General features: G+C 46.8%; 1 protein-coding gene across 3 annotated transcripts in view; it reads left to right on the forward strand.

The window, feature by feature from the left end:
- Positions 1–1478: 1478 nt before the first annotated feature.
- SCN3B (sodium voltage-gated channel beta subunit 3) overlaps positions 1479–13867 on the forward strand; it is a 21629-nt gene continuing 9240 nt past the window's right edge. For 2 of the 3 annotated variants that reach the window (XM_084782052.1, XM_084782054.1), the window contains exons 1-4: positions 1479–1880; positions 2185–2341; positions 9210–9373; positions 12128–12353. In XM_084782052.1, the coding sequence (XP_084638178.1) occupies positions 2287–2341; positions 9210–9373; positions 12128–12353 (445 nt within the window). In that variant the 5' untranslated portion in view covers positions 1479–1880; positions 2185–2286. The remainder of the gene's footprint in view (positions 1881–2184; positions 2342–9209; positions 9374–12127; positions 12354–13867) is intronic. The other variant, XM_084782053.1, reaches the window with a different exon arrangement.

Here is a 13867-nt window from a genome sequence, read left to right on the forward strand (position 1 = left end):
GCCTGTTATGAAGGATGCAATGTTCCAATGGATTGGAATACATTTTCCCTCCTAAACACTTGTGTTCCAATTCCACCAGATTTGTTCTGCTCAGACCACGCAGAAAGCGCCAGCCCCCATTTATGACGTCAGATAATCATGCTGATGAATTAAAAATCGTGCTGAGAAAGTTACCAGGGCAGCCTAAAGTTGGAGGTGACTAGAAAATTGTGTGCGCTAAAGAAGCTTAGTCCCTTTCTTGAGATGGGGCGTGGAGGACATTCCTTCCTCACCAAGGAAAATGTACCAAGAGCATTTAACACAGTTTGGGGAGGAAGGAGTACAGATTCAAATGATTATAAAGACTTTCTTTAAGAGTCCAAGCACACTCATCAAGAAGGTTACCCACTGGTGCATGAGCTGGAAAAGATGTTGCTGAAGTCAATTTTGAGAACTTTAAAAAAGGCTGACCCTCGACACAAGATGGCGTTAAGTCCTGTGGCTCTCTCTGTTCAGGAAGCATACTGATTAGGGACCTTCTGTGACTCTGTGTGTGACATGTTAGCAGGGAGCATCCTGTGTACAGTTCATTTACAGTCAGCTGTTACTCTGTGCATTCCCTTTACGAATATCAGTGTGATGTTCCCCCATTCCCCTCCCCCCTTTTCAGCTAAAGAGCAGGAGAAGAGAAGAGGGCCAGGGAGGGAGCCAGGCTTTTGAACCAACCTTTCACCATTAAGCCTTGCCTTCAATTCCAGGCATGCCTCATCCTTTAGGTCAACTCGAGTTTATAATTGGGTGTAAAGGTTCAGGTTTCTCTTCCAGAAATAGGACAGGGATGTTCAGCAGCTGCTAGGACTAGGGAGTGGCTAAGAGTTGAAAAACGCCTCAACACCATCTATCTGCCTTTTACAACCACTTACAAGGCTACCTCCAAGAACTCGGGAATCGAAAATTCGTCCTCCCTTATTCCCACCCTAAAGCTTATCTCAAGCTTGGGTCTAGGCTGAGGGATGAAGTGGAGACAGGTGTGCCACACCCTACTCCACTTGCCATAAGCAGAAATTGTCTTGCTGTGTCCCTTGAGGTGGGAACCCATTGATCAAGGCAAGACAAAAGCTAGGCAGGCAAGGCAGGAGGGGGATGAGGTGAAAGGCGAAGAGAAGCCAGGCAGGAGCCAGCCCGGTACCGTGAACGTTATAGATGACATCATTGCTTCAAAGAGATGTGTCCCTCCCTTCCCCTGAGCTGTAGGCAAGCATTTTTGGGAGGCAGCAGGAGTGGGATTGCCTGGAGAGGGTGAACTGGTGGAAGCTGTGTATTTGTAACCCAGAGAAAAGCCCAGACAGTAGAAAACCAGCCAGCCAGCCAGACAAGAATCCACCTCGGCTGGAGGTGTTTGCGACGCGCTGGGCTCCTCCCCCTCTTCTTAGAGCGCCAGCCTTGGGAGGGGCACGCGAGTTTAGGGGTGGGGAATGTGTGTCTAAGGGGGAGGGTCCATAGCGATCAAGACGGCAGAAAGCTGCCTGCGCATGTCAAGACTAGCAACACATTCGGCCAGGGGGCGGCCCGGGAGAGGGGCGGCTTGATCACCCAATCATCTAGCGTCGGGGCTGCGCAGGATCCAGGGGCGCGCTCCGCGGAAGGGGTTCCCTCCCTCTACCTACCCTCCACCTCTGAGATCACCGGCCCTATCGGAGCTCCCGCCTCCTTTCCAACCCCCTTGAGGACGTCCGGGGAGCCCAGGCCCCTGTATACAAGACTGAGGTGGAAAGAATTCTGTAGCCTAGACGACGGCTGGAGTCGGGACACGCCCAGCTGGAGAAGCCTGCCCGGCTGAAGAAGACCTAGCTCCTGAGTCTCAGAGGATCGAAACAGGAGTGTCGCTGACCATAAGGGAGGTGAGAGATGAATCAACAATGACACCTTCGACAGCCCAGCATCCCTGCGCCCGGCTGCGCGTCTCCCTTGCCAGTCTACTTTGCTTTGATTGCAAACGCAAAAAAGCAACGGAGAGATTGGAATTCCAAGTTCAGGGTGGGCGGGAAGGCTACTGTCCGTGGTGCTGAGCCGAGCTCGGAAACAGGCTCCCGCGAGAGCCCGAGGTGCCCTAAGCTGACACCCACACTGGGCTCCACATCCCGCAGACCCCACTCCCCGCCCCAGGCAGGGAGCTTGACCTTTACTTTTTCCTCCCACTCAAAGGGTCGCTTTTTCAGGGCAATTGATCCCTGAAGGTTTCCTCGAAAGAATCAGAGGGTTCAGTCCTGGAGAGAGATTCTCTGTTTACCTCCAGAAACCAGGAAGATGTCTGCTTTCAACAGATTGCTTCCCCTAGCTTCTCTCCTGCTTATCAACTGGGGTAAGTACAGCACCCTGGCCTGCGATGTGCAAATATCAGGCATCGTGGCTATAGTAGCACTTAAGTGATGTCGCTGGTGACAAAAAGGAGCTCCCTTGGCTTCCCTCTGTGCATGTCTGCCAAACATGAAGATCCACATGCGCCCCCAGTTTGGGGGGCGGGTGGGGGGCGGGTGGATTGCAAAGGCACTTCCCCTGTTCCCTATGGCTTGGGTTTTTTCCTTCCCAACCTTCTTTAGTGCTTCTCTCAGCCAGCCACCCCCCCGTTCCTAATTATTTCTATTTTCAACCCCCTTGCTTTCCCCTTTGCTGAAAAGGAATGTATTTCGTTGGTTATTTTAAAATCTTGCTTGCATTTACATTTGCATTGCTCAGTGAAGAGACGACAGTTCTGAACGTCCCAATGGGGAGGGGGAAGCTCATTCCTCTCTGCGTTAAAAATAAAACAGCATAAAGGCCATTTTTGTTTTCATGTGCCTGGATTTCTGTTAAATTATTACAGGGAATGAATGGAATAGTAGCTCCAGCCATTTGCTGGTGAGCATTGATAGACAGATGAGAAGTGCATGTAGTTTTCAGGAACATTTGGGGCTGAGAGGCTTTGGTATTGGTTGAGCTGGGTTTTGTTGTTGTTGTTTTTTTCCTTCTGGTTTTGTTGGTTTATTGGTTTCTATCGGTTGTCAGCTGTGAGAGACTGAGATGACACTGCCCCTCCAAACAAGGAGCTTGTGACAATAATATTGGGCAAAACAGCTTCAGGCACAGCTTGCAACAGGATACCTGAATGTGTGCTAAAGAAATTGGGCATCTAAGTGCTATTATGTGAGTGTGTGATACAGTATTTTACTGCATGTTAATGTATGTCTCCAATTATAAGTGTGTGTGTGTGTGTGTGTGTGTGTTAGCATGTATCTAGGCATGTTAGTATGAGTATCTGAATGGATTAGTGAGACTCAGCCCTCTCTCTGTCTCTCTGTCTCTCTGTCTGTCTCTCTGTCTCTCTGTCTGTCTCTCTGTCTCTCTGTCTCTCTCTCTGTCTCTCTCTCTGTCTCTCTCTGTCTCTCTCTCTCTGTCTCTCTCTGTCTGTCTCTCTCTCTGTCTCTCCCTCTTCTCTCTCTCTCTCTCTCTCTCTCTCTCTCTCTGTCTCTCTCTCTGTCTCTGTCTCTCTGTCTCTCTCTCTGTCTCTCTCTGTCTCTCTCTCTCTGTCTCTCCCTCTTCTCTCTCTCTCTCTCTCTCTCTCTCTCTCTCTCTCTCTCTCTCTCTCTCTCTGTGTGTGTGTGTGTGTGTGTGTGTGTGTGTGTGTGTTTCTGACATTTTTGCTTTCATGTGTCTGACTCGGCCCTTGGATCAAGTATAGATGCTCTTCAGTTGATAAGTCAGTTTGCATGGGTTTAGCTACCTTCCTCCAAACTCAAATCAACAATAACATAATGGATTGTGCCCACCTCCCTTCCAGAAAGGAGGCTTATGGGATTATGTTCCTGTGCTGGGCTTGGATCCCATTCTGCCTGTGCAGTGGCAGGCATGCCTCTTTGCCTTAGAATCACTTTGTGAAGCCTTGGATACGAACTGTAGCTGCATGTATTATTCAGATTTTGCATGTGACCAGAGAAAGAGCCCAGTTTCCTGTTGAAACAAGAATAGGATTGAGAAGGGAAAGAACAACGCCAAGCCCAAGGGCAGACGCACCACAGCCCAGTCCCCGTAAGACTGTAGCAGACTTGGAGATGAAGCTAACATAATGGGCTGCCTGCCGGTGAGCTCACCTGTCTTGAAGATCAAGGCTGGTATTTGCTCCAGGGAGATGCTAGGGCTGTGGGGCTTAGGGGGGGTTAGTCTGGAAGGATAAGAGAAAGTGTGAGTGAGGCTCAAGTTGTAGAGAAGGGTTGCATGACGTCTACAGAGTAGTTTTCTAAACTCTAAATCCTTAAGGTTCCTTCTTGAATTCCAGTGGAGGGGGAGGGCTGTCTCGCATTTTTTTTTTCACTAGGACCCACAAAGCTCTGGTTCGTGCCTTGGTTCTACGTCTTCGTTTTTATTAGGTAACAATAGTAAATGTGTTTGGAAGTTGTCACAGATCATATCCAACACCCCTTTCAGCTGACAACTCAACCAGAAGGGAATATTACTAGAACGTGCAGAGGCCTGATTCTCTCTACTCCCTCAGAAATCTTCAGGGCAACTAACTGTACAGGGCCACATCTGTTCTTGCTCTTTGCAACCCAACCGCTGGTTCACTGAAAGGGTTTCAGAATGCCTGGCTGTTTGTGTAAGAGAAAGAGCCACACTCACAAGTGCAAATTTTATTATTTTTGCATATAATTCTAATATCCGTTACTTCTTTTTGGTCAACGTGTTGAGGCAGAGCAACGTGAGAGTTATTTCCACTTTAGGCACAAGAATGTGAGTTCATAAAGAGCAGAGGCCTTGCTAGAGAGCTGCCACCTTCCCAGTCTTGGTCTGCCATCATCCCCTGTAGACACATGTGATGTTGTGTGCAATTGTCAGCTGACATTAGTCCTGGGATGCCTCCTCTGAGCTTCCCTCTCATTTCCCAACACCACCACATTTCCTAGGACCTCATCCATTCTCTAGCTCCAAGAGCCTTCTCTACTTTTGCTTTCCAAGGGCCCCGTATATCAGGGGAGATTTTTTTTTCTTCCCCTGGCTGCCCTTTCTGGATTTTATTCCTGCAAGGCACTGCTAATCTGATAGACCAAATTGTCTCAGGATGTTAACATCTAAAAATAACTTTATTCATGACCCTCCCCCTTGCACAGTATTTACATTCTAATTCAAGCCCTCATTATCTTACAGTAGAGGAAGTATTCTAGGGAGAGCTCAGGAAAGGCAAAAGGGAAAGATCTGGAAAAAGCAGAGGAGTTGATTCTTTTTGATTAGTCGGTCATCCTTAATTCATCACATTTTCCCCCTCATGTTGTCTTCATTATTACTATAGAAACGAAGGGTCATTCCAAGGTCAATGGTGTAGCCTATATCATTCCAAGAGATTATTATTTATAGCCAGTGATGTGGGTTGACCTCTTCCATGTGTGCCACCTTTTGTAGGTTCCTAGACAATGTCACAGTGGCACGGTGGAGAAACTGACTCACTGTTGGTAAAAGGAACAGAAGATCCTATTGCAGAGTGCAAATGAGCTTGGAGAATTTTTTGGCCTTTTTGCAATGTGCCATCCAGCGCTGCAGGCACAGGGTTCTCATGCCTGAACACTGGACTTTGGCCAGAATAAAGTTCACAGTGGGTATGCTCACCAGTGACACCCAGAAGGGGGCAGCCTCATGCTATACACTGCCACCTGACAGCCTCCACCCTGACTGTGCAGGGTTTTCCCTCCATCACTACAAATGAATGACTCCTCTGTAGTCCAGTCTATGTGTTCATGAGAGCATAGTCGCCAACCTCCTCAACATTGTTAAACCAGCCCTGCTATCACCTAGCCAAAAGAACCTCTCACTCTCACCACTGTACAGCTTTACAGATATATTTTAGATTCTTTCATGCATAAGTATGGTGGTGTGTAAGTGTGTATATCTATTTGGAGGTGTGTGTGGGTGCCCTAGAGGCTAGATGTGGGTGTCAGATCCCCTGGAGCTGAGTTGTGGATGGTTGTAAGGTACCTGACATGGGTACTGAGAACCAAATTCAGGTCTTCTGCAAGAACATTAAGTACAAACCAAAACCAAACAAAGTTAGACATAGTAGCACACACCTTTAGTCCAGCACTTGGGAGGCAGAGGCCATCAGATCTTTGTAAGATTGAGGCCAGCCTGGTCTACAAAAAAGAATCCAGGATAGCCAAGCCAAGGCTATTATACAAAGAAACTCTGTCTCAAAACACCAAAACCAAACAAAAACAAAAACCCAAAGCTAAAAACAAAACAAACAACAAGTACTCTTAACCACTTCAGCTGCATAAAAAGAAAGTATTTCATTTGTATTTATTCCTTTTGAGGGAGGGAGAAAGTACATCCCATTGTGCACAGATAGAGGTCACGAGACAACTTGTGTGTGTCAGGATCCAAGAGAGCTGGGATGATTTTATTTGGTTCTTGGTGCCTAGAACAGTGCTGGCCACATGGTAAGTACTCAATACATTTGCCAAATAAATGGAAAATAAATAAGATTATTAATGGCATTTATCCAAACTACAATAGTGTAAATTAATCCATAGGTGTCCCATGATCTATATCTACTGGGTGTTTCATTTAAAAAATGTTTTTGTATTGAATAAACTGAGTCTCAGAGAAGTTGGTTAGTCAAATACAGTCTTTTAGTTTCCAAATACCACCCTATCCTATCGCTGTAACTGTGTATTCCTTGGGACTTTTCCTTTCAAGCCTGGGAAGCCATCCATGTTGAACTGGTTTTTGTTACCTGTCATTAAATATGGAAACTGAGGATCTATGTTACATGGAGTTCCTGCTGCACAAACCTTTACACAGAAATATGATGCCACCTTTTTAGTTGCTTTGAAAGCAAGTCTGCTGTGTAGACTATCAGCTTACCACATGCCCAAAGTGTTTCTAATCATTTCCCCCAAGATTTGGTTTGGACCCTTCTCCATTAAAATGATGAAACCAACCTTCCATAGACTCTGAATAAGGCTAGCCCACTTCCCTTAAGCCAGTTAATTTATTACATTTGGAACTTTTAAGTATTTTACTTATAGTGTTGACTTCTAATTAAATCAAACACAGTGTTAGCTTTTGACTCAAAGCTGCTACACGGCAGTCTCCCCTGAAGCCACAGCATCTTCTCAGATGGGCAGGCTGACCATCTGTAGGAGCTAGCTGTTAAGTATCACTGTGTGTTGTTTCACCCTTATGTGTATCATTCATTCATGAATAGGGGAATCAGAGTATCCTTCAAAGTTCCCAGGCAAGGACTGTTGGTGGTTGTTACACTTTTGAAGCTTCTGAATCATTAGGTACAAAATCTCTTACCAAATAGCTTTATTTTTTTGTATTTAGCTGAAGCATCTGAAAATACACTTTATTTTTTAAGTTGTTATTTATTGTGAGACAGAGTTTCATGTAACTTAGGCTAGCCTCAAATGCAATAAGTAGCAAGGAAGACCCTGAACTTCTAAGCCTCCTGCCTCAGTATTCTGAGGGCTGGGACTTCAGGCATGTGCCACCACACCTGATTTAGTCAATGCTGAAGCTTCACATATGTTGATAAGCACTCTACCAACTGGGATACATCCCCAAACTAATATTTGTTATTAATTTATTTATGAGTGACAGGAGGTACTCAATGGGTTAGGCTGTCCTTGCACTTGCAACAATCCTGGCTAAGAAAGATTTTTCTAAAATTCTGTTTGATGCCAGAAGCCTGTAATCCCACCTCTCAGAGACTGAGGCAGGATTGTGAGTTCGAGGTAAACTTGGGTTACACAGAAAGACCCTGTCTCAAAACAGTGAAAGAAAAGCAAATTAACTGCGTTAGACTAAAATTTATAACTTTTGAAGTTGAGCCTAATTAAATTTCTTTTCCATCTGCCAGGCTGAAATGGTTTAAGACAACCCTGGTCTGTGTCTAGGTTCAGCACCCCATGTTCCCCCATTAGCTCCCTACCAGGTCTTAGTGATGGGCCTTCTTGACCACTCTGAGTGTACACTCACTGGAAAGCTTCCTTCATTACATGTGACAGGCTGAGCTGATCATACCATGCAGATTTGTCCTGAACAATTGCAGAATTACCCCTCCTTCCTTCTGCGCACTGTACATCTGCTGATGCATCCCACATTTGTTCTTGTTTTGTTGGCGTCTGTGTCCTGCTTTTGATTCATTCTAAATTTGCAATCTGGCATAGTCACCTTCTTTCCTTGGACGTAGAGTTTATAGAGGGCAAGAACCAAAAGTCCAGACCTTTAATTCCAGCACTTGGGAAGCAGAGGCAGGTGGATTTCTGTGAGTTCAAGGCCAGCCTAGTCTACAAAGAGAGTTCCAGGACAGCTAAGACTACACAGAGAAACTCTGCCTCAAAAAAACAAAACAAAACAAACAAACAAACCTAAAGTCCAAACATCCATGTGGTGTACAAGGTATCTGTGATCATTTGACCCCTCCAAATTTTGAATTTTGTCTCTCTACTCTGCACAGAGCTTGCTCTAGTGCAAGTGGTCAATTCACCATATTCCCATTGGTGCTGCACCATCATCCATGGGTCCCCCAGATCTGATTCCCTCTCCCCTTCAGAGCACTCAACATACTACATCACAGAACACATGCAGGTCTTTCCAACATGGGTCTTATTTGCCTTTCTATCTCATGTCCCAGCAGGCCTCTCTCCCCAGCCCTTTCTCCCCAGCCCAAGCACAAGTAACTAACTGCCCTTCTGTGGGAACTGGGTACATTACTAATAGGATCCCTGTGCGTTGTGGTTAAATCACCAGAAGAAATGTATTGCCTGCTAGGTTATACATTCGCCAAGAGCATGGCTGGTGTTTTGTTCATCCTTGAATTTCTAACCTACCATCAGACTTGACCAAGTATAGATTTCCATGACTGCTGGGTGAATGCTCATGTGGGTGGACAGTTGATGGATGGAGGCATGGTGTGCCTCCCACTAGATGCCAAAGCTTTGGGTTTAAGCTCAAGTCTATCCTGTGCTGCATCTTATAGCTTCCAAACGCATCAATTCACTGTTGGACCCCTGCACCACCTTGCTCTAGACCCATTCTGGTCATGCATACTCAAGGAGCCCCAGTAACAGGTAGACACATGGATCTTGTTATTTTCAAGTGTGTCTCATGATTCTTTCTTCTCTGTCTTCCCTTCCTCCCTCTTCATTCCCCAATGCCCACTCTGGCTGTCCCCTTCTTGTCACCCATCCTCTCTCCAGTCAGAGTCTGCTTCCCTGTGTGTGTGGAAGTACCCTCGGAGACGGAAGCCGTGCAGGGCAATTCCATGAAGCTACGATGCATCTCCTGCATGAAGAGGGAGGAGGTGGAGGCCAGCACTGTGGTGGAGTGGTTCTACAGGCCTGAGGGCGGTAAAGATTTCCTTGTATGTCAGACTGCTCCCTTGGTCTTTTTTGGGGGGGTTGGAAGTGGGGGCTAGCCTATGCTATTGTTTGCCTGGTTCCTAACAGTCTAGGAGATGGTGCCCTGATATGCATTCACACCTCTCCTTACACTAACATCTTCTCAGCAGATAGCTGACAGCCTTCTATTAACCCCAGGTGTTTGCAAGGAAGGCCACTTGGCCAGCTGTGAGCAGCCCTGGCTACAAGCAGGAGAAGGTTACAAGAGGTAAACATATCGAGAGAGCCTGTGTGGGCTAGGCAGACCTCTTACAGGTGTGCTCATCCTCCATACAGTACTATGAAATGTATTAAATGAAACTGAAAGAAAGGGCACAAAGAAGATTTGTGTAAAGTAGCACAGACGAGCTCTTTGAACTCTCACAGTCCCAGCGTCTGGAATGACCAAAGCTTGTGTCACCTGATATGCCCAGTACAGCCAGCTCTGAGGGTAAGCTCTTTAGATAGTTCTTGCTCTGCTTTGTATCCCACGTGGCCATGCTCCATTCTCCCCAGGAGGGATGTAAACTTCCCCCTCCCAATGATCTAGACACCGAGGGCAGAGCAAGAAGCCTTCCAGACTCTGTGCCAGGGTCAAGGTCAGGGTCAGTTCTGCTTGGTTTGGGACGGTGCTCATGGGGTTGTGATTCATTTAGATCACTGTCAGTATTTGAACTGACTCTGGGGCCAGATTGCCTGTGTTCTATTCTTTTCTCCACACTGTTTAGCTGCGTGCCCTTAGATATACTCAACATTATGATGCTCTGGATTTTTTTTTTCCTTTTAAGTGGGAAAAAGAACAAAAGCTTCATTATGGGGTTGTTAGATCTCTGATGTTTAATGCATTTAAAATAGTCCTTGATTCTCTTCCACATGGAAGAGAGCCAACCCCTGACACTCTTAACGATACTCTGCTATGCTTGTAAACAGGAGCCCAGCATAGCTGTTCTCTGAGGGGCTCCACCCAGCAGCGGTTCAGAACAGATCATGAGAAGCACAGACAAACATTGGACAAAGCATAGTGAGTCTAGTGGAAAAGTGGGGGAAAAGATAAAAGGACCTAGAGGTGACAATATCTCCCCAAAAGACCAACAAAGCCAACTAGCCGGGGCCCAGAGGGGCCTGTGGAGTCTGAAGCACCAACCAAGGACCACGCATGGCCTGGACCTAGGTCCTCTACATAGATATAGTTGATGGGCAGCTCAGGCTTCGTGTGGGTCCATTAGTAAGGGGAATGGGGCTGTCTCTGACATGGACTCTGTTGCCTGCTTTTCAATCACTTCTCCCGGATGAGACTGCCTTGCCAGGCCAGAGGGGGAAATGAGGAATTCGGTCCTGATGCGACTTGATGAGCTAGGGTGGATGGGTAGTGGGGCTGCCCTTTTCTGAGGAATAGGGGAAAGGTAATGGTGGAAGGAGGGTGCAGCTGGGAGGAGAGGGGGGAGGGGGCTATGCCTGGGATATAAAGTGAAAAAATAAGTGAATGAATAAAATAGGCCTTGAAATATGATGAGTGTTAGGAAGACTCAATGCTCAAAGGAGTGACATTAAGTTAGCAAAAGAGTTTATATTTAAACACACACACACACACACACACACACACACACACACACACACACACACACACACATACACAAATTTAGATTTGCACATGGTGATCTGACAGCAGATCCAAGCTTCTTTATACAGCTCTACCTTGCTCCCTTGGGTCTCTTCCACAGGACTTAATGGAGACAACATGGTGGAACTGACCTTCACTTGTTCACTCTTTCTTTCCTCCAAAATGGGTTCATTTCTGATTCCAGGCGCCACATAGTGTTTGAATCTAGGTTAGCTCCAGTCTAGTGCCAAGGCAAGAACCAGCGATGACTTCTTAAAGTCTAAAGCCAGATGTGAAGAGCCTGTGGGCTTCATCATGTTCACCTGCTAGCTGCATCCACTGTTTCCATGCCTGTCCCAAACCAGGTGATGCAACTGAGGGGCTAAAATTGCAGTTACTGTCCAGGAATATGAGTTTGAGTTTCAGAAACTGCCCATGGCTAGTGGAGACTAGGTACAAAAAAAAAGTGTCGTCGTCAGAGAGTGTTTGAGAAAGAAGTTGAAAAGACCTGACTTTGGTCCTAATTCAGCCCAAAGCAAAAGCTCAGCGCACATCTCTCTGTTGTGAGTTCTCTGCTCACTGGCAGGAAACTTAACACCTGAGCCTTATGGATTCCCACCTGTGGCCTGGCCAGGCTGCGCCACAACCACAATAACCAGCGCCAGCTCAGAAAGTCAGGCTTTAAGCCCAAGGCTGCCAGGCATCTTCCCAGCCAACACAGCTGCCTTGTTGGTCTCTATCCTGCTCCCTTGCTGGCTCAGTGTCACACACACATTGTCCTCCTTTGTCCCCTTTCTGTCTCTAACCTTTTGTTTTCCTGTTCTTAGTCTCCTGTATGTATCAGCCACACACACACCCTTTCCTCTCCATCCTGCTCCTTCCTTGCCATTCCCCAGGATTCTGATTACTCTATGCTACCTCTCCCCTTGCTGTGTCTGTGTGTCCAGACATCGGTTTGCTCTGTCTTCACTCTTTCCCACGGCTTCTTTTGTGCCTCTTTAGCCCACCTCCACACTCTAGGTCTTCTGGCAACCTTGTCCCTTAGCTTTCTTGCCCATGGAAACTCCTATTCTTCCTTTTCTATCCTAGCCCTACCTGGCTCTCTTGCCATCATCTGCTTCTCCTCCTGTCTCTGCAGATATACAAGTATCGAAATGGCCACCAGGAAGTGGAGAGCCCCTTCCAAGGTCGCCTGCAATGGAATGGGAGCAAAGACCTGCAGGATGTGTCTATCACTGTGCTCAATGTCACTCTGAATGACTCTGGCCTCTACACGTGCAATGTGTCCAGGGAGTTTGAATTTGAGGCACACAGGCCTTTTGTGAAGACCACGAGACTAATACCCCTGCGAGTCACTGAAGAGGGTAAGCCTGAGACCTGGTGTCCTTTTTTGCCGGGCAGGGTGAAGGACAGTGGCTTTCCATACATGCGATCCTTAGAAAACACACAAGCCCATGCATGCACACCTGCCTTCCTTGCACGGCTCACTTCCTACAACTTTCCCCATCAGAATCCCTTGCTGTGTCTCCCCTCAAAACCGACAGGCTAAAATGGGATATTGGGATGACTTCCCTGGCCTCTAGAGGAAAAGGCCATCCTCCTCCACAAGGCCCACAGCTAATGACTCAGGCACGCCTTTTTCTCTGGCCAGAGTTAAATTCCTAATTTATATCTAGAAGTCACTCCTTCTGCTGTTTCAAGCCACACATATTTCCAGACTTTACAATTTACTGGGCCTCAAGTCTCCTCAGGGTTCAAAAAAATTTTTTTAATCACATGTATTTACACAGTGTGTGTGTGTGTGTGTGTGTGTGTGTGTGTGTGTGTGTGTGTGTAAGAGAGAGAGAGTGCATCTGTCTGTCTGCATGAACATACATACATAGGTCATGGACATGTGTGGTGTTCAGAGGACAACTCGAGGGAGTTGGTCTTTTCCTACTATGTGGGTAACAGAATTGAACGCAGCTCATCAGGCTTGGTGGCAGGCACCCAGCAGATGATCCATCTTGCGGGCCCTTCGGCATCTGTAGTATTGCTACGTGTCTGTCCTTAGCAGGAGTGGAACAAGTTGACAGCTCTCTAGTCTTTAACATCTGCAGACTCTTCCAGCTCACGGTTTGCAGGGGGGAAGTGCTCTCAAAAACCTAACGTGCATATGTCTCTCCTGGTCTGAGTCCGGAATCATGGAGGATCCTCAGAAACTGCTTTTGCGTTACTGTCAGGAGACAAAGAATGGTGGTCCATGGCCCTGGAAAAATGCTTCTTCCAGGTCAGAGTGTGAACTCTGCACCTCCTTTTGTGTTTCCTTGGCAGGGCTACATCACCATGTACCCTCACTCCCTCTCAGCCACTTACATTCCCAGCATATTCTTTTTTTTAAATATATATTTATTTATTATGTATACCGTGTTCTGCCTTCATGACACATGCAGGCCACAAGAGGGCACCAGATCTCATTATAGATGGTTATGAGCACCATGTGGTTACTGGGAATTGAACTCAGGACCTTTGGAAGAACAGCCAGTGGTCTTAACCTCTGAGCCATCTCTCCAGCCCTCCCAGCATATTCTTATTGCTGTTCTAAGATACAGCCTGGGGAGCAGGCAGTGGTACAGGCTATAAACAGACAAGTCCCTGAGTGAGGCCACTGGCTGTCTTTAAAAAAGAATGTATCATTGTTACAAAATCTAGGACGTGACAGTTTTTGGGTCTTGAAAGTGAATGACACTGAGACACTAACTCAAGTGGACTTCTGAATGTGTAGAAGGCTCAGGCCACCTGAATGAAAAATTGTTGATCCACTTGCATTCTCAGAGCTGTGCCCCCTGGTGAGGAAGCAGAGGGGCTGAGCAGGAAGCTCTCTGAGGTATAAATCCAT

This window comes from Acomys minous, assembly GCF_964271855.1.
Source record: "Acomys minous genome assembly, chromosome: 5".
In the NCBI taxonomy this organism is placed as follows: Eukaryota; Metazoa; Chordata; class Mammalia; order Rodentia; family Muridae; genus Acomys; species Acomys minous.